General features: G+C 44.5%; 1 protein-coding gene across 12 annotated transcripts in view; it reads left to right on the top strand.

Moving 5' to 3' along the window:
• SMARCA2 (SWI/SNF related, matrix associated, actin dependent regulator of chromatin, subfamily a, member 2) overlaps positions 1-21,829 on the top strand; it is a 180,984-nt gene that overhangs the window by 86,136 nt on the left and 73,019 nt on the right. For all 12 annotated transcript variants that reach the window (XM_045468714.1, XM_045468707.1, XM_045468713.1 and 9 more), the window contains 5 exons: positions 2,357-2,403; positions 4,741-4,907; positions 10,400-10,563; positions 16,077-16,304; positions 19,835-19,912. In XM_045468714.1, the coding sequence (XP_045324670.1) occupies positions 2,357-2,403; positions 4,741-4,907; positions 10,400-10,563; positions 16,077-16,304; positions 19,835-19,912 (684 nt within the window). The remainder of the gene's footprint in view (positions 1-2,356; positions 2,404-4,740; positions 4,908-10,399; positions 10,564-16,076; positions 16,305-19,834; positions 19,913-21,829) is intronic.

The raw sequence follows: 21,829 nt of genomic DNA, 5'->3' as shown, positions 1-21,829 counted from the left end.
GTGACCTGGTGAAAATCTCTCAGCATCTGCAAACTTCAGTGTGCTTGACCTGTCATCTCATGGTGACAGATTGATTATAGGACTGGCAGAGGCTAAACGTGAAAGAAAAAATAAGATAGGAAGCATCTTGTAAATTGACAATACATATTAAACAGATCAAAGGTAGCAACGAATTCGTGGTGGATTTACATTGGTTTGTGACTGGGGGGGGCGTGGGGAGCCAATAAAATGTCTTCATGATGAAAATGGCTTGGGGTCGCGTCAGGCTAACCCATCCCCCACCCATTTTGCCCGCAAAACAATTTTAAGATATTTATTCCTATGCATAGAGGGGTGTGAGGGCTTACAAGTTAGGAAAATTAAGTGTCAACCTAATTTCATTTTGGTTCTCATGTGAAAATTAGCCTTTGAAACATGGGAGGTCATGTCAGGAAGGGGGATGACGTCTTCCTCCCTCAAGCTTTTCCGTCCGGAGAACCTGAGGGAGAAGATCATCAAAGGAGCTAAGTTTAAGCAACATGCCCTCCAATACTTGCATATTTACATTTTTAAAAAAAAATTATTTATTTATTTATTTTGAGAGAGAGAGAGAGAGAGAGAGAGAGACAGAGCACGAGCAGGGGAGGGGCAGAGAGAGAGGATCCCAAGCAGGCTCTGCACTGTCAGCCCCGAGCCCAATGCAGGGCTCGATCCCATGAACCTTGAGATCATGACCCGAGCCGAGATCAAGAGTCAGAAGTTCAACCAGCTGAGCCATTCAGGCGCCCCTTTACATTGTAAACAGCACTCAGTAGAGAGACAGAGTCTGATTTACGTTTTTTTTTTAATCACAAAAACTTTCAGAAGCATCTTCCTAGAAAGGAGACTCACGGTTTTGGCAAACATAGCCCCCATACAACCCAGAGTCAGTGCACGCATTTTGCCTTTGTCTTTGTATTGTTTGCCCCACAACCTTTGTTCTTACAAAATCATACCGGAAGTCCAGCCTCTCTTGTGGGCTCACTGTTTCCCCGAGCACCTGCAAACCAGGGAAATGACAAACAGCACTTTTTTTAAATGTTTAGTTTTGGAGGGGGGGCGTGTGCAGCAAGAGAGGGGGACAGAGAGTCCGAAGCGGGCTCTGTGCTGACGGCAGAGAGCCTGATGGCGGAGCTTGAACCCACGAACCTCGAGATCATGACCCAAGCTGAAGTCAGACGCTTAAGCAACTGAGCCACCCAGGTGCCCCGAAAACAGCATTTTTAAAATGCTGCTAATTCCTCAACTTGCCACCATGCACCGACACGTACCATCTCTGTGGTTTTTACGTCTCTTGGAGATAGGGACAGAACCCAAAAATCTAGCCGGGAGTGGCTGCGTGTGGAGTGGGCAGGCCCACGTGGTTCCTGGAATCAGAGCGGGATCTTTGGCCGTTGTCCATCGGTGTTGATCTTTCCAGCGGGGCAGCATCCTGAGGGGCTGAGCCCACCACAGGAGATGAGGGTATTTGAGAGGACAGCCCAAAGGGGAAGATCTGATCCCCTTGGAGGAGAAGCTCCGTGGGTCGGGGAAGGAAAGGAAGCAGAGAAGGGTGACAGCTGGTGGCTAATGTGAAGGTGTGATATGCTTCCTTTCCCCACAGATGGTCTCCCTCTCCATAAAGCAGGAATGGAAACATCACATGGAGAACAGTCATTTATTTCTTCTGCAGGATCAGCGAGGAGGGAATTATGTGATTAAGCATTTCAAAATTCGATGTAACATTCCACCATTCTTTAAATCTAAAATTCTTTGTTTTGAAAATGGAAGCCAGGCGCCTGAGGGAACAGTGTCCATTTAGGGCCTTATCTGTAACAGAGGGAAGAAAAGCACAGTATGGGAGGATTTTAGGATGTCAGTAAACTCAGATTTATGATACAGTGCACCTGTTAAATATCTTTGCAGTATACATATGTGTACGTCTGATCCTGATTTGCTTATATTAGGCTTTTCCTCTAGTCTAGACCTAACTCCTTCGGGATAGATACTCAGTTCTTTCTGGGTCCCCCGTACCTGCCTGGCTCAAACCTGGGTCAGTGGACACTTAATCACTGTTTGATAAGTAAACTAATTCTGTCATCTCAGTATGAGATTCTGGAGCTTTGCAGAAACTCCCAGGACACGTTCGTGGCAGAACAAAACTCCGAATTCAAAGATACGGGGTTTCTGGTTCATCGTCTAACAAGTATTTTCCTATTTATTATTTTGTTTAACTATACTCAAGAAATAAATAGAACGACCTCACTACAAGAGTCATTATTAAGTTAATGATTTACATGTCTGGGTTTTGTTTTTGTTTTTTTTTTTAATCATTGTTTTCCTCCTCTCTTTTTTAAAGGAATCCTTTGCTGAACACCTGGGCTATTCAAATGGGGTCATCAATGGGTAAATCTCAAAATTTATTTTTCTTCCAAAAAGTAGTTAGTCATACCTAAACTTTTCCCTCCGTAGTGTTTCCTCTCACACACGTACGTACTGTTCTCCCCCTCAGTCCTCTCTCACCTCAGCAGAGGTGAGATAACATCAGCATTCTCTTTTATTTTACTGGCGTAAATTACTCCATGCCTTAAGCATGTGGCTATTCAAAGCACATAGATCTCATTTAATAGACTTAATGGTATGCTCATGTCCTAAAAATTGTTGTGGAAGCTTCAGACATTGTGACTTATAACCGGTGGTGCAGCTTGAGCCTAAAAGAGAACTTATCATATTAAATTTCAAGTTGACACTTAACATGGATGTGCGTGAGAGGAAATGTCTCGTCTGCTATAAATATGGATGACTTTACAGTAGTTTGTCAAAGTATGGCCCGTATGAGAAACGTTTGTTTTGGGTTTTTTGTTTTTGGTGTTTTGGGTTTTTTGTTTTTGGTTTTTTGGGTTTTTTTCCTAGCAGCAGACATTGAAGAGAGCCATGCCTTACAACAACAAAAAAGAACCTCGCATTAACAGTCTCTGTTTTGCCCTGGGGAACATTGATCATGAGGGTGTAGGGGCCGTTCTGGGATCCCAAAGGCAGATGGTGTCCCTGGGCTAAGCACCAGAGATTGGGACCCATCCAGAACCAGTGCCTCTAGGCTCTCCCACTCCTGTTTGCTTCCCTTTCCCCTGGCTGTGGTCACTCCTGCCGCCATCACGGGACTGGCCAGGTTGCTTACTAAAAACGTGGCCGCAGGAGATGTCGGGGCGGGAAGGTGGATGTTGGGAAGACGTACACTTGAAAATGTGTCTGTTAGAGACAACACACACTGTGTCACAGGATCAGCTGCCAGACGATACGCTTCAGTGTAGACTGCAGGTGCACTGACCTGTGTTCCCAGCCACGTCAGCCCTACGGTTACGTTTTAATAATTTAACACATGCCTGTTGACAAAAGACAAGTAGTTTATTACGGTGGAGGAAAGGCCCTGGTTTAGGTCATTAACACCCTGACAGAGGTAAATCTACTGTCCTATTTTTGATATGAACTTCTGTGCAAGCCAGTCCTCTTGTTCCCTTCCCAGTCTATCCTTCCACAGTGTGCATGGTGATCTTGTAGAAGGGTGTGGCAGATCTCACCACTCTCCTGTTTAAAACCCGTCAGGGGCTTCCCGTTGCACTGAAAGCTAACACACCCAGTGTGGTTAAAAGAACCCTGTGGCATCTGTCCCCACTCCCTCCTGCTGCCTCTTGGCCCTCATCTCCAGAATTCTCCTGACGCTTGTGTTCGTTCCTCAGACTCACCAGCCTCCTTTACTCCAACAGGACCTTTGCACATACGCTTCCCTCTTTCTGAAATCTCTTCCTCTCCATTCCCAAGCCGCCATTCTTCACCTGGCTGCCTTTTTTTATCTGAGGTTTTAGCTAAACCATTCTCTCTTCAGCAAGGTCACCTCTGACCCTCTGCATCAGAGGCTGGCAATTTTTTTTTTCTGTAAAGGGCCAGATGTCAAATATTTTTACCTTTGTGGGTCAAAAAGTCTCTATCTCAACTTTGCCCATAGTGGCATGAAAGCAGCCGTAGACAAAATAAAAATGAGTGAGCCTGGCTGCATTCCAACAAAACTCTATTTACAAAAACAGGCAGCAGGCCAGGGCCGAAATTGGCCAAACTCTGCTCTAATTTAAAGACGTCACGTGTTGCTATGCATTGTCTCATAGCAACTTGCTATTTTTCTTTTCAGTACTTATCACAATGTGCAATTAGCCATTTTGAAGGCAGGGTTTCTATTTTCTCATCCCCGTACACATGCCGAGCGTTGTGCCTGGCTGGTAGTAGGTGCTCAATAAATATTTGGATGAATCTTACGTGCCCTGAATTAATAATTATGTGCTTGCTCAGTAGCAGTGTAAGGAAATACAACATATTCGTGTACACGTGTGTATAACAGAGAGGGAAAGAGGGAGGGAGAATTGAGACACAGACACACACACACACACACACACGCGCACAGTGAAAGAGTTAGAACATGAAACGATTTCCATTTCTTTCCAGAATCTGCCATCATACCTGGCATCTATAATGTACTCTTTATGGGTTTTGTATAGAAACATTTTCTTTTTCCATTTACATACCCCCATCACCCTGGAGTGGATAGTCATTCATTCATTCATTCATTCATTCCACAGTTATTTTATTGAATGTTCACTACGCACAAGGCAGTGCCTGAAAACGAGAGCAACACTGGATCCTTCAAGAAGACAGCAGTAATACTGTCTTCTTGTTTTGCCTTTTTGGGTTCAGGGCTGAGCTGTATCGGGCCTCAGGAAAGTTTGAGCTTCTTGATCGTATTCTGCCCAAACTGCGAGCTACTAATCACCGCGTGCTGCTTTTCTGCCAGATGACCTCGCTCATGACCATCATGGAGGATTACTTTGCTTTTCGGAACTTCCTCTACCTTCGCCTTGACGGTGAGTGCCTGAGGGGTGAGGCTCGGAAGCCACGCCCTGGAGAGCGCAGGGGTGACGGGCACGGGCACTTAGATCCAGTTCCCCCCAACAGGAGGAGTGAAGTTGTTGAAGAATTAACTAGCGGGGTGAGGCGCGGCTTTTCCAGAGACAGTTTTTATTTCCTCCAGCTTTTAAAAAATACACTGAAATCATTTGCACAGCTGTTTATCCCCCAGACAAGCCAATAATGCAAGTGGACCTGGAGGCATTTTATAAGTACCACCATTAAACTAAACGAAGCTAAATTAAAATTTAAAATCCGTGTCTGCCTTTAGGATTGAGTGTTGTCTACACACTTGTACGAATGTTCTGATAAACCTTTAACTTCTTCTGTTGAGGCTTTTTTTTTTTAAGTTTACTTACTTTTTTTTGGAGGGGGGAGGGGCAGAGAGCGAGGGAGAGCGAGAATCCCAAGCAGGCTCCACGCTGTCAGTGCAGAGCCCAACGCAGGTCTCAATCTCATGACGGTGAGATCGTGACCTGAGCCGAAAGCCAAGAGTCAGTCGCTTAACTGACTTAGGCACCCAGGCTAAGCCACCTGTTGAGGATTTTTTTTAACGAGATTAAGGGCTATGTCTCCTTTCTTCAGTAACACTCTAATTGTTCATTTAAGGTGATACTGAATTATCATTCAAGCTTCTTTTTTAAAAAAATAAAAGCTTCTTTCTTTTTCTAAGTAGAACATATCTACATGCTACCTGAAGACATACGGCCCCGTTGTGTCCTAGATTTTGCAGGCTATGTGCGAAATATTTGCCTGATTTACCTGGTAGGCAAAGTTCTAAGAAATTAGTAAGAAAATACGAATGGGAGGAAATATGAATTTGGAGACATTTCCTAAATTACTGTTAGGATTTTGCTATCAGCCCTAATCTTTTAAAGATGAAAGATACTAAAATTCCTCATATGGTGATGTGGGATAATACTTTTGAAGAGTGGTTTGTAGGAACAGGAGCTAATTTACATACAGGATGATATGGAATCCTGGATATAGAGTAGTACAGTATTTCTAATATCAGTTTTTAGCTAGTGCAATCTTCAAGTTATTGTTAAATAGGAAGTTTAAAAGTTTATGTTCCTTTAAAAGGTTTTGTCTCCCTGCCTTTTTTTTTTTTTTAATGTTTTTACTTATTTTTGACATAGAGAGAGAGACAGAGAGCAAGCAGGGGAGGGGCAGAGACAGAGGGAGACACAAAATCTGAAGCAGGCTCCAGGCTCTGAGCTGTCAGCCCAGAGCCTGACATGGGGCGCGACCTCACGAACTGTGAGATCATGACCTGGGCGGAAGTCAGACGCTTAGCCAGCTGACCCACGCAGGTGACCCCAGACCTGATTTTTCAGGGTGTTTTTACGTCTCCCTTCCCAAGTCACCGCAGACCTCCAGGCCGATGCCTGGCTAAGTACGTGTTCCTTTTGAACAGCGTTTGTGATACAGTTCTGTCATCCACAGTCTGTCTCTTTTGGCATGTCTCCTGCACTGTGTCTCCTCCTTTGACCTGATTCTTCTTCCCTCTCTGTGAGGGGCAAGGTCAGCACTCATTTGAAGGATAAGCGTGCCTTCCGTGCCTTCCTTGCTGCTCGGGTGAGGGGCAGCCCAGCCCTGGTGTCCCACCCAACTGCCATTTGCTACTTTGTGGCTTTTTGTTTAGAGCCTCGGGCTGTGTGGCCTTGGAATGCTCCCGTCTGTGAAACTGGCAAGAAGCGCTTTTTCCTTGAAACAAATCTCTCTCCCATGTTCTTGCCAGCTTGAGGGAGTGCCTTTCCTACGTTGCTGTTGGTTGCTGACCTTATCGCTATTAATAATAGTCCTAAAAGGTAAGGTTTACAGAATGCCTACTTCATGTGGGATACCAGGCAAAGCACTTCGCGTGCGTTATTAATTTAACTTTCTCAGGCAAGCAAGCTGTTTTCATTCCCTTTTACCGAGGTGTGACTACGATTCCCATTTCACAGATGGGAAAACAGAGGTTTACGGAAAGGAGCCGAGGGCAAAACCAGGTTCTGTCTTAGATCTGTCTGATTCCAAATTAGTTCAGAATCAGGTTTAGCAGACCCATTGAGGTGCACCCCATCTCTTCAAATGCAGGCTGCTTTCCTGGCGACAGCCTTTTACGAGTGGTTTGGAACTCACTCAGAAATTTTAAGGTGATTAATCGGAACGAGATGCAAGCTGAATGGAGCCACTCACTGTTCCTGCGACCAACGCCCTTACCGTGAGGTTGGAGGAGACAAGTAAACAGTCTCCGTAAAATGTTGCAGATGGAATTGAGAAGGATTGTACAGGCTCCCACCCACAAGAAACAGCCGCCATTTGTTTCTGGAGTTGGAGAGAATCGATGGGCAAACAATCAATATACCCACTTCCAAGTACATCCACCCTCCCACCACCCGCCCCTTAGCCCGTTTGTTAAAATGACTTCAGATTTTCACTGCTGCGTCTGATGTCGCAGATTTTTGACCTGGGGCGGGGGGGGGGGGTGCGCGGAGGGGGAATCATTCGATGACAGCTAAACAGATTTTTTTCCTGCAAAGATGATGGCTACATGAACAGATTTGGCTACTACTCCGTTATAGTCGTTGTTTTCACTGGAAATGATTTTTCAGTGAGAGCAAGTGGTGAAGTTACATCCCAGAAGACAAAATTCTCCCAAAGCACATGAAACGCAGTTAAAATTAGGAATCATGAAAGCCTGGCAGCCTAATCCTCCTGGCTCGTTCTGCAACTTGCAACACAACTGCCCTTGCTATTAATTTATGATCTGGGTTGTGTTCTGTGTCAAAAGCCCAAAAGAACATGGGGCTGACACTCATCCCGAGCACGTCAAATCCTGTGCCACCTGCGAGGAGTGCTTATGTGCCTGCGGATAAACCCTGTCGGAGTAGTCTGAACCTCCCAGAGCAAATACCCCAAAGATTGCTGAGGACCAGCCAAGATCTTGACTTGGAGAACCTTTGACTAATGGGAATGGTAATCCAGCAAATTCTGAACCTTGTCATTAGAAATGTCCTAGCTTTGCACGAAAAGTGATTTAATCAGAGTTTTGTCTGGCTTGAAAAATTTGTCAGGTTCCCTACGATTTTATACAGTTTGAATCCACATCATATATATATATAGTCATTCTCTTTGCTTGAGGTATCTGGGGTAGGGTCCAAAAACTCCTTTGACCAAGTAGTTTTGGTATTTCTTTTGTTTTTTAGTGCTTTATTTTGTATTTAGGGTTATTTCATCCCAAGTAATTATCTCCACTAATTAGTTTTATTCCTATCTTAACACATGTGGTCATTAGCTGATTATTTTTCAGTGGATTTAAAACTGAACTTCTGAGACTCCTGGTTGGCTCAGACTGTTAGGCATTTGACTTCAGCTCAGGTCATGATCTCTTAGTTCATGAGTTTGAGCCCCCCGTCAGGCTCTGTGCTGTCAGAAGACAGACTTCATTGTCTCTAGACGTTCTTTCTTTCCTTACTTTAGAACTCTTTTTTTTTTTTTTTTTTTTTTTGGTTTCTGTAGCTTTCCATTTGGTTCAAGGCATAGGGTAAATGTATGAACCATGACTCCCTGTGAGTATTTTTTTTTTAATTACTGCAACTGGAAAGATGATATAGTGAAAAGGTTTCATGATAGCACAGAACACATCTTCCATTAGCATCCTAAACAAATAGGTCACTATGATCTCAGAAAGCCAGTTCTGAAAAGAAAAGAAGAGCCCCACGTATTTGAAACCTCACTCAGCAAAGCACATTTAGTGCACCTCCCCCAAAATTCAGACTCTTACCATTTCTTGTTGCAGGATTTGACCAGGTGGCTAAACTTGAAATCTAATTTAGGAAGCAAAATGAGCTCTAAAGAACATTGCTTCATTTAATGAAGAGAACCCCCAAAGCCCCTGGTTTCTGATCCCCATTTACTATATGTGGGGAATTGGCATTTTTCCCCCTCCTCAGGAGGGTACTTACTATTTTTACTAATATGAATAATAGATCCCCTCCATGTTTGGGAATCTGACCCTCATAGTAATTAGATTTCATTAGCTGTCACCACTTAACTGTTTTAATCCTCTGAACTAAATTGCTGGTGTATTTTCAACCTTAAAAAAAGAACACCCTGTAGAAATAATATTTGTATAGCAGACGTTTAGGGGCTATCGTGTAACATGTATATATAGTTTTCCCGTATTTCCCAACAGCCTAAGGCCTTTTTCAAAACTCTGCAGTTGTGCTTTCTCGGTTAAATACATTACAAATGCCCAGTATGTGATTGAGTGGCTGGTTTGGGAGCAGGTATGGGTGATTTCCTGCTCTAAAAGCGAGCACCACCCCCTGGGGTTTGGTGTCCTGAGCTTATTCAAGGTCTTTGGAGTCTTTTCAGGCACCTTGGGGCCAGCCATCGGTGGGTGAGTCGCATGATGGTCTGTTCGGTTTTAGGTTACTACCCTTTGAACTCAACAAGCAGAATGTCCACACAAGAAACAGACTGAGAGCTTCTGTGTGTGTGTGTGTGTGTGTGTGTGTGTAGGTATATGTTTATATATATGGGATTACTGTGGCTTCAAGTCTTGCTAACCAGGATAAAAATATTCCATTCACATTTCAGGTTTTAAGCAGCCAGATCATGCTCAGGAGCAATCGAAATGGTAAAATGCAGTGGAAATCAATTTCTCTTTTGTTTCCACCCTCTTGGCGTAAACATCTACTTGGTCTGATACCCATCGGCAAAATTGCTTTAAACCGTTATGATAATCTTTGTAGGCACGTGCAGGCGTGTGTGTGTGTGTGTGTGTGTGTGTGTGTGTGTGTATGTAGGTGTATTTTATAATATTATTTGGTGTGTTTGAGGCACCTGGGTGGCTCAGTAGGTTAAGCAGCCGACTCTTGGTTCAGCTCAGGTCATGATCTCACGGTTTGTGAGTTCGAGCTCTGCCTGAGGCTCTGTGCCAACAGTGTGGAGCCTGCTTGGGATTCCCTCTCCCTCTCTCTCTCTCTCTCTCTCTCTCTCTCTCTCTGCCCCTCCCCCACTCATTCTCTCCCTCTCTAAATAAATGAATGAATGAATGAATGAATGAATAAACAAATAAATAAAATTATTTGTTGTTTTAAAGCACAGAAGTAAATCCAGCAAATGTTTCATAAAGGTTTAGGTTAACATGACAATGTTGTACGACCTGCAAAGGTACAGTCATAAGTGCTTATTTAAACCGAGCATTTTGAAACAGTGGGTAGTAGACAGTATTCCTTCCTTGATTTGAGAAATGTCTCTCTCTCTCTCTCACTCTCTCTCTTTTTTTTGAATTGCAAAATGTTCAAACTTCCTCTCCCCAAAAGCACAAAAACCTCGGGATTACCTCACCAATGCCAGAGGAGTCTATTTCTCAAGGAGGCCAGCCTTTCTGTCTCGAACCGTGCCATTTTCAGACAGGAGTTAATTGGCAAATTTACTTTTCTTGTACCTACAGGCACCACCAAGTCTGAGGACCGCGCCGCTCTGCTGAAGAAATTCAACGAACCCGGGTCCCAGTATTTCATCTTCTTGCTGAGCACCAGAGCTGGCGGCCTGGGCTTGAACCTTCAGGCAGCTGATACCGTGGTCATCTTTGACAGTGACTGGAATCCTCACCAGGTCTGTAATGTCTCTGACTTGGGTGCCCAGGCCTGCCTTCCGGAACCAGAGGAACTCAAAGACTATCCGTGTCTGCATTCACACTTGTGCAGAAGAGCAGAGTTCTAAATGAGCGGGCTGTTTCCCCTTTGGGGAAATGGTGACCTCGCGATGGCTCTTTTCTCATGTCCCTCCAGAGCGTAGACAGTGAGATGTCTCACACCCACCTTTGATGTGCCTTTGAGAAGCTCCATTTTGGGGTACAGAAACTCAGGCTCTGCTTAGCTTTAGCCCCCCTTCTGAGGTTGACGTCAGGCAAAGGATATTTAGTCGTACGTAGGACAAATCACAAATGTTCCAAAATAAAAACAACAACAGTTAATATTTCTTGGACCCTCCCTGACTCTGTGCCAGCCTGTTGATGTGCATTGCTTCATTCTTTATTCACAATCCTGTGAGGTTGTAATTATTATTACTATATGCATCTTCCCAGTCAAGGAAACTGAGTCGCCGGAAGCTTTAAGTAAGTTCCCTGAGGTTAGCGTATGATGGTTTGTCTTTTAGTCCGTAGGTTTTGTTTAAAATCACCATCAAAGAATATTCTATGGAGCATCTACTACTAGGTTCTTTGAGCCTAGGTGAATGTAGCGTTATCCGTGAGGATGGGCCCCTTGTGGCACCCTTGTGGCTTCCTACGTTACTCAGGGAGATAGTGCGCTTGCCTGTAAGGTATCGGGTGGAGTGCTATTCATCAGGATGTGACTCATGTTGGGGCGCACGTGAATTCAAGGTAGTAAAAAGGGAAGCGGCCCTTGTGTATGAATATGAACCATACACCAGGTCAGCCTGGGCTCCTCACTGCACCTTGCTTTCCTCAGCTACAAATACGCAGAGTACGACCCTGTCACCGGGTCACGGCGGGGAGACTGGGATGAAAAAGCTGACAGCAGTCATTCTGGGCAGGAAGTGGCATTCAGGGGGTGCACAGAATTATGAGAGAGCTTTCAAAAAACTTGCATGCCTGCCTACCATCCCCTGCACCCCACCCCCAGTTTGGTAGAGGCTTCCCAGAACCACCTCCCCCCACCATACATTTGAAAGCTCCCCAGAGATTCTGACATCCTTTCTCTCCTGGCCAAGGAGCACTGATTTCAGGAATAAAGCAGTGGTTCCAAGCCTTGGGGTGACCACCAGCTTGGACCCCTGCGAGGCTCGCCAGTCATTTACTCTAGCTGAATATCTTAAAGGAAGCTTCTCTGGAAATGTTCTCACCTTGGAGAGGGCTCGGGAGCCACCAGCACGGAATATATTAGTTCCAAGTCTTTAGGAAATATTTTTATATGTTTTCTATATTTTTATATCCCACGAGACCTCCAGTTTGTCCCTTTTTACCATTGTGAATTCGGTGTCTGTTTGACATTTCGTGACAGGCTGCCCGCGTGCAGGCACTGAGCTCGGCTGGGCGTCTAGGGGAGGAGTATGTGATGTCTGTCTTCTCGGTGCCCAGTGTGGTTTAGATCACCCCGCAGCCGCTGCCTGTGTCTTTACTGAGAAAAAAATAACCTGTCTATAGGTGAATGGAGAGTTCATTAGATTTTATCTTGGCGGGGGAAGCACATCTATGGCATCTCAGCTGACCACCTTCACTGGCACGGTGCAAATGCTAAGAGTCAAAGGAATTCAAGGTCTCTAGAAATGCTAAATTACCAGAGAGAGGATGCTGGGACATCCATGCCTCTCCCTTTCTCTGTCTCCCTCTACCCCTCTATCTCTTTGTCTTGCCTTTATGTCTGCCTCTCTCTCATTCTCTCTCTCTCTCTCTCTCTCTCTCTCTCACACACACACACACACACACACACACACACACACACACACACACACTTTTACAACCAGCAACCAAAGGTGTAACTCCAGAATCAAGTAAATTGCATGAGCAATTCATTCACTTTTCACTGTATTTGAGCTAATATCTCGAATTTCCTCTGGTCTGATTTGCCCCAGATTCCTGACACTGGGACATATATTTCTCCAAATATTTTTATCTGCCACAGGTAGGTTCACTGTCACCTGATTTGGACAACTGGGCTGACCAGAGTTTTCATGGCTGTCACTTAAACATGGCCATTACTTTGGGCAAACTTTTTTTTTTCTTTCACTTTCAGAAATCAGTTATCTTACAATGATAGAGTAAGTACTGATTTTTCATTTAAAAAGTAAGACAGCTAACTTTCATTAAGCCACGACTCTGCTGGATACGATGAGGCAGTTTGCATACCTAATTTCCTACCTAATCCTCAAAATATTTCACATGTTAGGTAACCAGTCAGTATTAAGTCACCCATGTCTGACTGGGTGTGAATCCTGGCTTTGGGCTCTTTCTACCCTATACCCCTGCATAAATATTGCATGGTCCCCAAAATGAAAGTTGTGGAGCTCTTTTTACCTTGTTGGCTCCAGTGTGCTTTGAAAAACAAAAGTGTCTATAATAATCCTAAATCAGTTGAATCAAAATTAAGTCCTATTGATGAAATCGCAGGTCCATTTGCGAAGTTGAAGATAGAGGCCAAGAAGTTGCTACTTGGAGGCCCTTGCTAGAAGTAAGGACAGCACATACGCATGTGGAATTAGCAATAAAATCCCTCGGAATTACCAAGATTCTCATTTCCAAACTGCGAATCAGAAACATGGGTTGATGCCTTTACTATTAGCCCATGGAGTTTGAACTGCTTTGTTACCACAGAATGGCCACCCACAAAGTTACCTTGGAGGTCCTTTTCCCAGGCTATGTTCTTATGTGCAGATAGAATCACACCTAATTAGTGTGGCCGAGTGTCAGGCGACTCCGATCTCAGAGGTACTGAAGAATCCGTTCAATGACGAAAGCACATTTTTCTTTGTCATAGTATCCCCTGCCCCCCGCTCCCCACTTTAGCTTAGAGACTCAGAGGCTAAACATTCTATAAACTACTTCAGCCTGGGGGCGTCTAGGTGGCTCAGTTGGTTAAGCATCTGATATTGGCTCAGGTCATGATCTCACGGTTCCTGAGTTCGAGCCCCGCATCAGGCTCTGTGCTGACAGCTTGGAACCTGGAGCCTGCTTTGGATTCTGTGTCTCCCTCTCTCTCTGCCCCTCCCCACCTCACACTCTGTCTCTCTCTCTCTCTCTCTCTCTCTCTCTCTCTCTCTCTCAAATATAAGTAAACATTAAAAAACATTAAAAATTTTTTTTAAACCTTCAGCTTAGAAATAATAATTTTGGCTACTTTCCAAATAGATAGATCGTTTTATTTTTTTTTTAATAATTTTTCTAACCTTTAAAAAAATATTTATTTTATTTATTTTTGAGAGGAAACGTGTGAGTGGGGAAAGGGGCAGAGAGAGAAGGGGCCAGAGGATCCTAAGTGGGCTCTTTGCTGACAGCACAGTTGCTCAGTGCTTGCTTGCTCTTGGCCCAGACAGTCTAGAACATTTACTAGTAATACTTATTGTTGGGCCCGTTCAGGAAACACTCCACTGACCCCTGTTCTAGAAATAATCCAGAGGTGGATAACATACACCTCGCTGTTTTGAAATCTGCTTCACCATTCTCGTGAGCGTTTGTCGAGAGAGATGGTTGAACTAAGAGCTTGAAAATGAAGTTTAGGGTTCCGGCCCCCTCTCCCCCTACCAGCTTTGGATGGTACATCTCCAACTCACCTTCTCCTGTTTTGGGAACGTAATCTAATTTGGTTGGATCCCAGCTGTGTTTGTGTTTCAGCTGTCTGATATTTATATTACTCGGGTATCTTCTGAGGAAACATATTGGCCTCACGAGTCATTTAATTGTAGAGGTCCCTGCAGCAAAGACGGGTCTCCTGGACAGACTTTGGCCTGTTGCCGTCTCGTGCCATGTGCATGGCCAGGAAACTCATCAGGCCAAGTGGCTGGGCTTCCTGCTGTAGAGCATCAGCTCTGTGCAAAACAGGGTGTCTGGGATGCCGGATACAGGGGACAGACTTTTACCCCCAAAACGTGTACGGGTCTAACGGGGGGTGCATGGAAACCACTAATTAGCATTGGCCCAGAGACCATCACCTAGATCAAAGTGACAGACCAAGATGTTTTTGTGGTGTAGCATTGAAATCAGGTAGCTCGGCCTCCTAGGTTTAGTAGGGGTTTTATTTAAAGAATTCATTACAACTGTTTTCTTCTTATAAGAGTAACACAGGTTTAAAGCAGAAAAAAAAAAAATTGTTCAACCCCTTGAAAGTAAAATGAGGGAAATTTAATAATGACTTTATTCTTCGTTACTTGGAAGTGTAAATTCCTGCCTTTTACTTGGTTTACGTAAATATGCACATATGAGATCCACATGTACGTAGTCATATGTAACATGTCGTTTTTACTTGTTACTGCTTTGTGTCATTAAATCTCCTATAATTAATTTGTATGGTACTATGCATATAGTATATGGTACATACATACAAAGATTAATTTTTTTTAACCAATCTGTTATTGTTGAATGTTGATTTAATTCTGCTTTAAAAACAAAAAACAGGGGTGCCTGAGTGGCTCAGTCGGTTAAGCATCCGACTTTGGCTCAGGTCATAACCTCACAGCTCATGAGTTCAAGCCCCACATCAGGCTCTGTGCTGACAGCTCAGAGCCTGGAGCCTGCTTCAGATTCTGTCTCTGTCTCTGCCCTCCCCTGCTTACAGGCTCGCTCTCTCTCTCTCTCTCTCTCTCAAATATAAATCAACACAAAAAAAATTTAAAAACCATTGTAAATAATATATAATGCCAAGAGGTACACCCATATTTGTAAATCTTTGTGCATATCCTATCCACGATTATTCCCATAGGATAAATTACCAGAAGCAACATTTCAGGAGTCAGAGATCATACCCAGTTTTAACACTTTTGGTACTTGGTTCCGGATTTCTTTCCCCCAAAACTGTGACCAATTTAGCATTCCACAAGCTATAATTTGGGGAATTCTTTTCATTGCCCAAACTAAAGATGGAGTTTTTGGTGGAATTAGATGCATGGAGATCTGCCCCCTGACAAGTCCCTGTCTGTACGGTGTGCATGTATACTGTATGTACGTATAATTCACAGATGTTTTAAAAATCGTCTCTAACACTTTAGACCAGCGTCTAGTGTTTCTTGAGATTTAAGGTTAGTTGTAGGTAATATCAAAGTCATAAATCTGACATCAAATTTAATGGGGTCTTCGTTTGTTTTGTGTTTTAGTTCGGGACAAAATCTGATGGTGAACCTAGAGACGGGTGCAAACACCTTGATGCCTGGATTTCAAAACCTGATACGTATTTCGGTTGGCTTGGCCGATCGGAGCCCAGCTTCCCTCATCTAGGGATGAACTCAGGTTTTCCAGAGAAGGTGGCTTGCATACATTAAAAATGAAAGCAAGATCTTTTCACTAGCGTGGGTGGGTTAAGTAACCCTCTACACTCCCCTGTCTCTCGGGCAGGTGACTTGTTCGCTGGGCTGATGCAGGTGCGCTGGCCCTCAGAGCATGTGGTTCTCCCTCACAGGATCTACAAGCACAAGACCGAGCTCACCGCATCGGCCAGCAGAACGAGGTCCGGGTGCTGAGGCTGTGCACTGTCAACAGCGTGGAGGAAAAGATTCTCGCGGCCGCGAAATACAAGCTGAATGTGGATCAGAAAGTGATCCAGGCGGGTATGTTTGATCAGAAGTCTTCAAGCCACGAGCGGAGGGCATTCCTGCAGGCCATCCTGGAGCACGAAGAGGAAAACGAGGTACGATAGAAAGCCGAGCTGATGAAATCGCACAGCGGCCTTTTGTCTCGGAAGGATTAAGAACGACCTGTTCGTTCTTTAAAGAATTTGCTGGGCTGGCGTTGATTAAAATGAATAAATTAGCTGCCTGTCTTACATCCCAAGCACAGAAAGCCTCTGAAAGTCATCCAGACCAGTGTCTTAAAAGCCTTTGCTAGAGGCACCTCAAAGCTCAGCCAGGGCACACCCCCTTGGCTCCCCCACCGAGAGACGCAGACAGGGTGCTTAATCGTACTGTAAATGCCGCCTTCTGTAGGGAAGATGCAGAATTGCACAGGGGCCCCTGGTACCCGGACACAATCAGCCAGATGAGAGTAGACACCGCCAGAAAGAAGGGTCCCTCCTTGCCTTGTCTCTCTGCCATCCCCCTACCCTGGGCCGTCTCTGTCTTTTGCCTTTTGCTTAAGCTCTTCAGTATGTTTGTAGGACAAGCCCTCACAGCCATCTTAACGTGTTTTCTTGTACTTAACACTCTGAAAGCAGGACTTTGACCTCCAGTTCAAATTTTTCTGTAAAAGCTGACCAAAGGCTGAGAAAATGACCAGCTTAAAAAAAAAAAATCTCTTTACTTGGCAAGATTGTTCAAAGAACACATTCCTTATGTTTCTCTAAGGGGGTCTTTTTTTTTTTTTTTTAACTCTTTAAGTTTATTTATTCACGTAGAGAGAGAGAGCACGAGTATGAGTGGGGGGGGGGGGCGCGGAGATAGAGAGAATCCCAAACAGATTCTGCTGTCAGCGCAGAGCCCGATGTGTGCTTGAACTCACGCACCCGTGAGATCGTGACCTGAGCCAAAGCCGGGTGCTTAACCCACTAAGCCACACAGGTGCCCCTCTAAGGGGGTCTTTAGGTAGTCGCTTGTATTTTTTTTAGATTGCCAATTTTAGTAATTCTATACTGAATTTTCAACCTGAACAGATTTGAAAGAGATCAAAAGACATAGTTCTAATGTAGTCTAGAAAAGTGTGCAAAATACCAGCACCAATCCTTACCATAAAATTGTCTTGGGATGGACAGATTTAGTTTGATGTCCCTATATTTGTAAGCTGAGGAGTGGGTTTACCTTAACATATTCATACGGAATACTATTTTCATTGCATATATTAGATATAGTTCGATTTTGCCTTAAGTAGGATATATGTTTTTGAAATCTTATATAAATTATAAACCAAATTCATTTAAAAGTCTCCTGTACATTTTTTGTGTGTGTGAAATGAGCCTAAATGTGAAGTAGATCTTGATATTCAAATGAATCCTGAAATGAATCTTTTTGCAAACTGAAGAGCACTTTTATACCGTGCTTCCTCCTAACTTGTGGGTCTAATATATTTGATTAGTTATGTATTAGGTTTTGTTAAAATAATGAAAAATATGTGTGTGCACGCATTCATACATCCACCCGTATTTTTAAAATTGTGATCTCAAATAATTCACCCCTGTGATTCTTAAAATTGAATACGTGACAGAGGCTTGATTCTTGAAATTGACTGGTCCAGATTTAGAATCAGGTTGTCAGGTAAATTTTGTGTTCTTGTTTACACACCTGGAAATTAAAAAACATATATTATTTTTTTGCATGATGTATACTGTCCCACCACGGGTGTGGGCAGAGCTGATACTCAGCCCATGGTCTCTACCCTGTTTTTGCTTTTAACTCGTTTTGTATAGGCCTTGTCAAAGTAGAGGTTGGCCTGGGGAACATGGCGTGCAGAGGAGCCTGGAGCTTTCCACCCGTCCTAGGCTGCAGGGAGATGTCGATGTCTCCCAGCCGCAGGGGCCACCAGGACTGGGCTGGGGTGGGGCCTGGGGCCAGCCACATTTCTGGGGCTCCACACTCCTTCCAGGCTGTTAGTGTGTCAGACGTGGTGCCATTTTCTGGGGGCCCTGTGTCCTGTGTCTGGGTGCCCTGGGCGCCCTGTGTCCAGATCTTTGGAGACACTGACACACCACAGTCAAGGGCTGTGGTTCCAAATACTGAGGCCGAGTAGGCTGCTTATCTGCACGGCTGACAGACTGGGAAGTACTAAGATACAAAGACCCCAGGGAGGTATTTTGCACACTTCCCAGCCATTTCATTCTCTGTGAAGGTCAGACCCTTGCAGGCAGGCTTCTTGCCAGTTTACAAGAGAATCTTTTCACCTTATGCGTGGGGATGTGCAAGGCCCCCGTTGTGTAGGCAGAGAGTGGATAATATGTGGTTCTAGGTAGTGAGCAAACCAGGGCACCTTTTCACCAAAGGATATGTTAACCAAATTCTTCGTACCATGAAGTATCAGCCGGCTGCCAGATAGGCTTGGTCTTTGTCAAATGAAATGCAATATTGAGACAAATTTACTTTAATCAGGTTAGAGGCGAACTAGAACACAAAGCTTTTTACGAGGAATTATTATCTTGAGTCATTAGATATTTGCCTATGGAAATGCATTCACTTCTAACACAGTGCATAAGACATTATCTTGGGAAGAACCATAGTCATTTAAGCTGCTAGGACACTCATACTCTTTCTAGAACAAGGTGCCTCGTTTTTGCACATATAATTTGGGAAACTGGATATTTGAAGTTCTGGGTTTTCCTCTTTTCCTCCTTCTGCCCATACCCTGCGGTCCCCCCATTTGATTCATAACACACTCAGTCAGCATATGATAAAAATAATTTTGGAAGGTAAGTGCTGTAGTATATGCCCAACTTTTAGATTTTTTTGTTTTTTTGTAAAGTGTGGAAGTCATAGCATTTCTAGAGAACTTGAGAACTTGGTTTCTGAGGAGTTTGCAGAGAGATCATGTGCTTTGGTCTAATATCACATAAAACGAAACTGTTCCCCCTTATGCACCCATCCAGAACTTTAACTGTTAGCATAATAATTCCCACTGAAACTCACTGATTAAACCCATCTTAAAGGCTCTATATTTGACCTATCTGTATGATTTTTATGGCCTTGTTCTGTGCCTCGTCACAAACTTTCACATATTGGTGGGTTTCATAAGGTTTTGAAAATCAGCACTTATATGGGGCTTGATAGAATTAAAAGGATTTATATCAGGCACTTTTTCCCTCGCGTTTCCTTACAACTTGACTGTGAACTAAATGTCACGCCCATTTTACAGATGAGGTCATTGAAGCAGGGGAGACGTTAAGTAACTTGTTTCAAAAGTAATGGAATCAAGATATACACCACCACCACCACCACCCCCCCCCCGCACCAAAAAAAACCCAAAAAACCACACACACACACACACACACACACACAGTACTTTTCATAGTGTACCATGTGTCCTTCCTAAACAGATTTTGCTCTGGGAAGATTGGTTTGAGTATAGCTTGCGAAATAATGATGGCAAATACTACCCCCAGTGACCCTGCTCTTTTCTTTGGGGCTTGAGAAATGAATCCCTGTGGTCTACAGGACAGATCCACTTTACTCTTTCATACGTCACCCTGAGTGTCCAAACTTTCCCCTCAAGCCTGTTAAATCATTCTGTTCTTAACCCCAGGAAGAAGATGAAGTGCCCGACGATGAGACCCTGAACCAAATGATTGCTCGACGAGAGGAAGAATTTGATCTTTTTATGGTAATACCATAGAAAATCGTGCACCTTTTTCTGTTAACGTGCGATGTCTGGAGCCTGCGTGCCCTGGCCGAACTTCCTTTACGGAGAGCCTGGGCCTTTCAGTTCAGAGGCTGCAGACTGGCTGGATTTAGCCTGCAGACATATTTTGTTTGGCCCACGCGGTGTTTTTTAAAATTTCAAATTTGTTGCCAACATAAAAAGAATCCTGATTTCTGGCTTCTCTTGAAAAAGGAGGGTGGGCAGTACCAGGCCCACGTCTCTGTGTGGAAACAGTTGGCCAGGGCTTAGTGGCAGCCGCACCCTCCGGATGGACAGGCCATGTAGGCTACGGCTTTGCCCCAGATCCCTGCCCCTGGCCCCCCAGCCCCAATCCCAACTCATTGTAATTCAAGGCCAGCATCATTCTGGGAACCTGCCCTACTCCTGTAGGTAGTTTACAATCATTCCCTCGCTGTCTCCTTACTGGATCAAAGCAGATATATGCTCCCCAACCAAACAGCACGGGTCGTGTGTCTCCTTCCTGTTGAAGAGAGCCTGGCTTAAGCTAGCAGGAGCCTTCCAGGTGCACATCAAGGCGTAGCCTTCGCTGAAAGATCGGAATTGGTTGGATTTCGCGGATCTGGGCAGATAGGAAAGAACCTTGACATTTAAGGAATTACCAGCCATGGTTTCAACCTTGACGTTCCGTACTACATAGTCACGTGCGATTTTGCTGAAATCTGCACTTGATTTACGTGTGTGGCCCGCCCCAGGGTCAGTACGTGCGGAAGCAAGCCCCTCCGGTCGTGAAGGAGGCCCTCAGAAGTGCTATTTTGCTGCATTCTTCAGGCATGCGCTGGACCTCTTTCATCTACTCTGCGGCCCAATGGTCAGAACAGTTTCTGGCACATAGTACTCGCTTAGCAAATCTTGAGTGAACGAATGGCAGCGTTTGCAACATTTTAAGCCCCGTGAAGATGTCAGTGAGGATCAGGACCTGTGAAGTTGCAAGGCTCCTTCCAGTACCATCAATCATTCCGATCTTTCGGACATTTAGTCTGATGGCGGAATGAGTAAGGAAATGTGAACTGTGATGCGGTCATGCTGCACGGCCCCCAAGTCCAAGGCCCCCAGTTTGAATCCCCACACGGTGTCAGGCATTTTGCAGGAGTGAAACAAGTGGGTGGGGGTGGGTGGGTGGTGGTGGTAAACCAGAGCTGCTTTGTCTAAGGGGGACAGAGCCGCAAGGCCCCAGGTATCCAGGAATTCCAAATTTCCAAGAGAAGCTGGAAATCTAGGTTTTTTTCATGGGCAATCTCTGGATTTCAAAATGTTTGCGGCTAAATTCAGTTTTGTTTTTATTATGATCTCCTACTGCAGGCCAAATGAAACAGGACTCGGGGCCAGATGTGACCCACAGGATTTGCATCCTCTGTCTTTTTAGCCCAGACAGTCTGAGAAGAGAGCTCCAGCTGCGTGGAGGCTTACGTTATTTTTTGCAATTTTTGACTAGGGAACAACGGTTGTGTCCACACATAAAGATTCGAGATAAAAGACATTTAATTCTTCCTCAGGGAAGTTTTAGGGAGCTGTGGGAATCGCTCCTAACCTGGGATGAGCACTTTGCCCGCCCCGCCCCGTTCCTAAGTGAACCACCCTCCTTAGGAAAGGCATTTTTGGCTAGAAATGATGCAACACAGTCATGTGACAGCATGGCCAATGCAGGGTGTTCCTCAGACCTAAATTTCTGAGCCCCGACTGTTGGTCACCCTTACAGACCAGTGCTCTCCTTGGGGACATTAGAGGTACACATAGGAAACAGACATCTTTTCTCTCCTTGACGAACTTATTAAAATGTAGATTACTGGGGATCACCGGGGCCAGAGGCCCTCAGCTTCCCTGGCTGCTTCCTGATTGGCAATAATTCAGCAGTGCTAC

Source organism: Leopardus geoffroyi, chromosome D4 (assembly GCF_018350155.1).
Source record: "Leopardus geoffroyi isolate Oge1 chromosome D4, O.geoffroyi_Oge1_pat1.0, whole genome shotgun sequence".
NCBI classification, from domain to species: Eukaryota; Metazoa; Chordata; class Mammalia; order Carnivora; family Felidae; genus Leopardus; species Leopardus geoffroyi.
The sequence above is the reverse complement of the archived record's forward strand: the minus strand, read 5'-3'. Positions and strand labels throughout refer to the sequence as shown.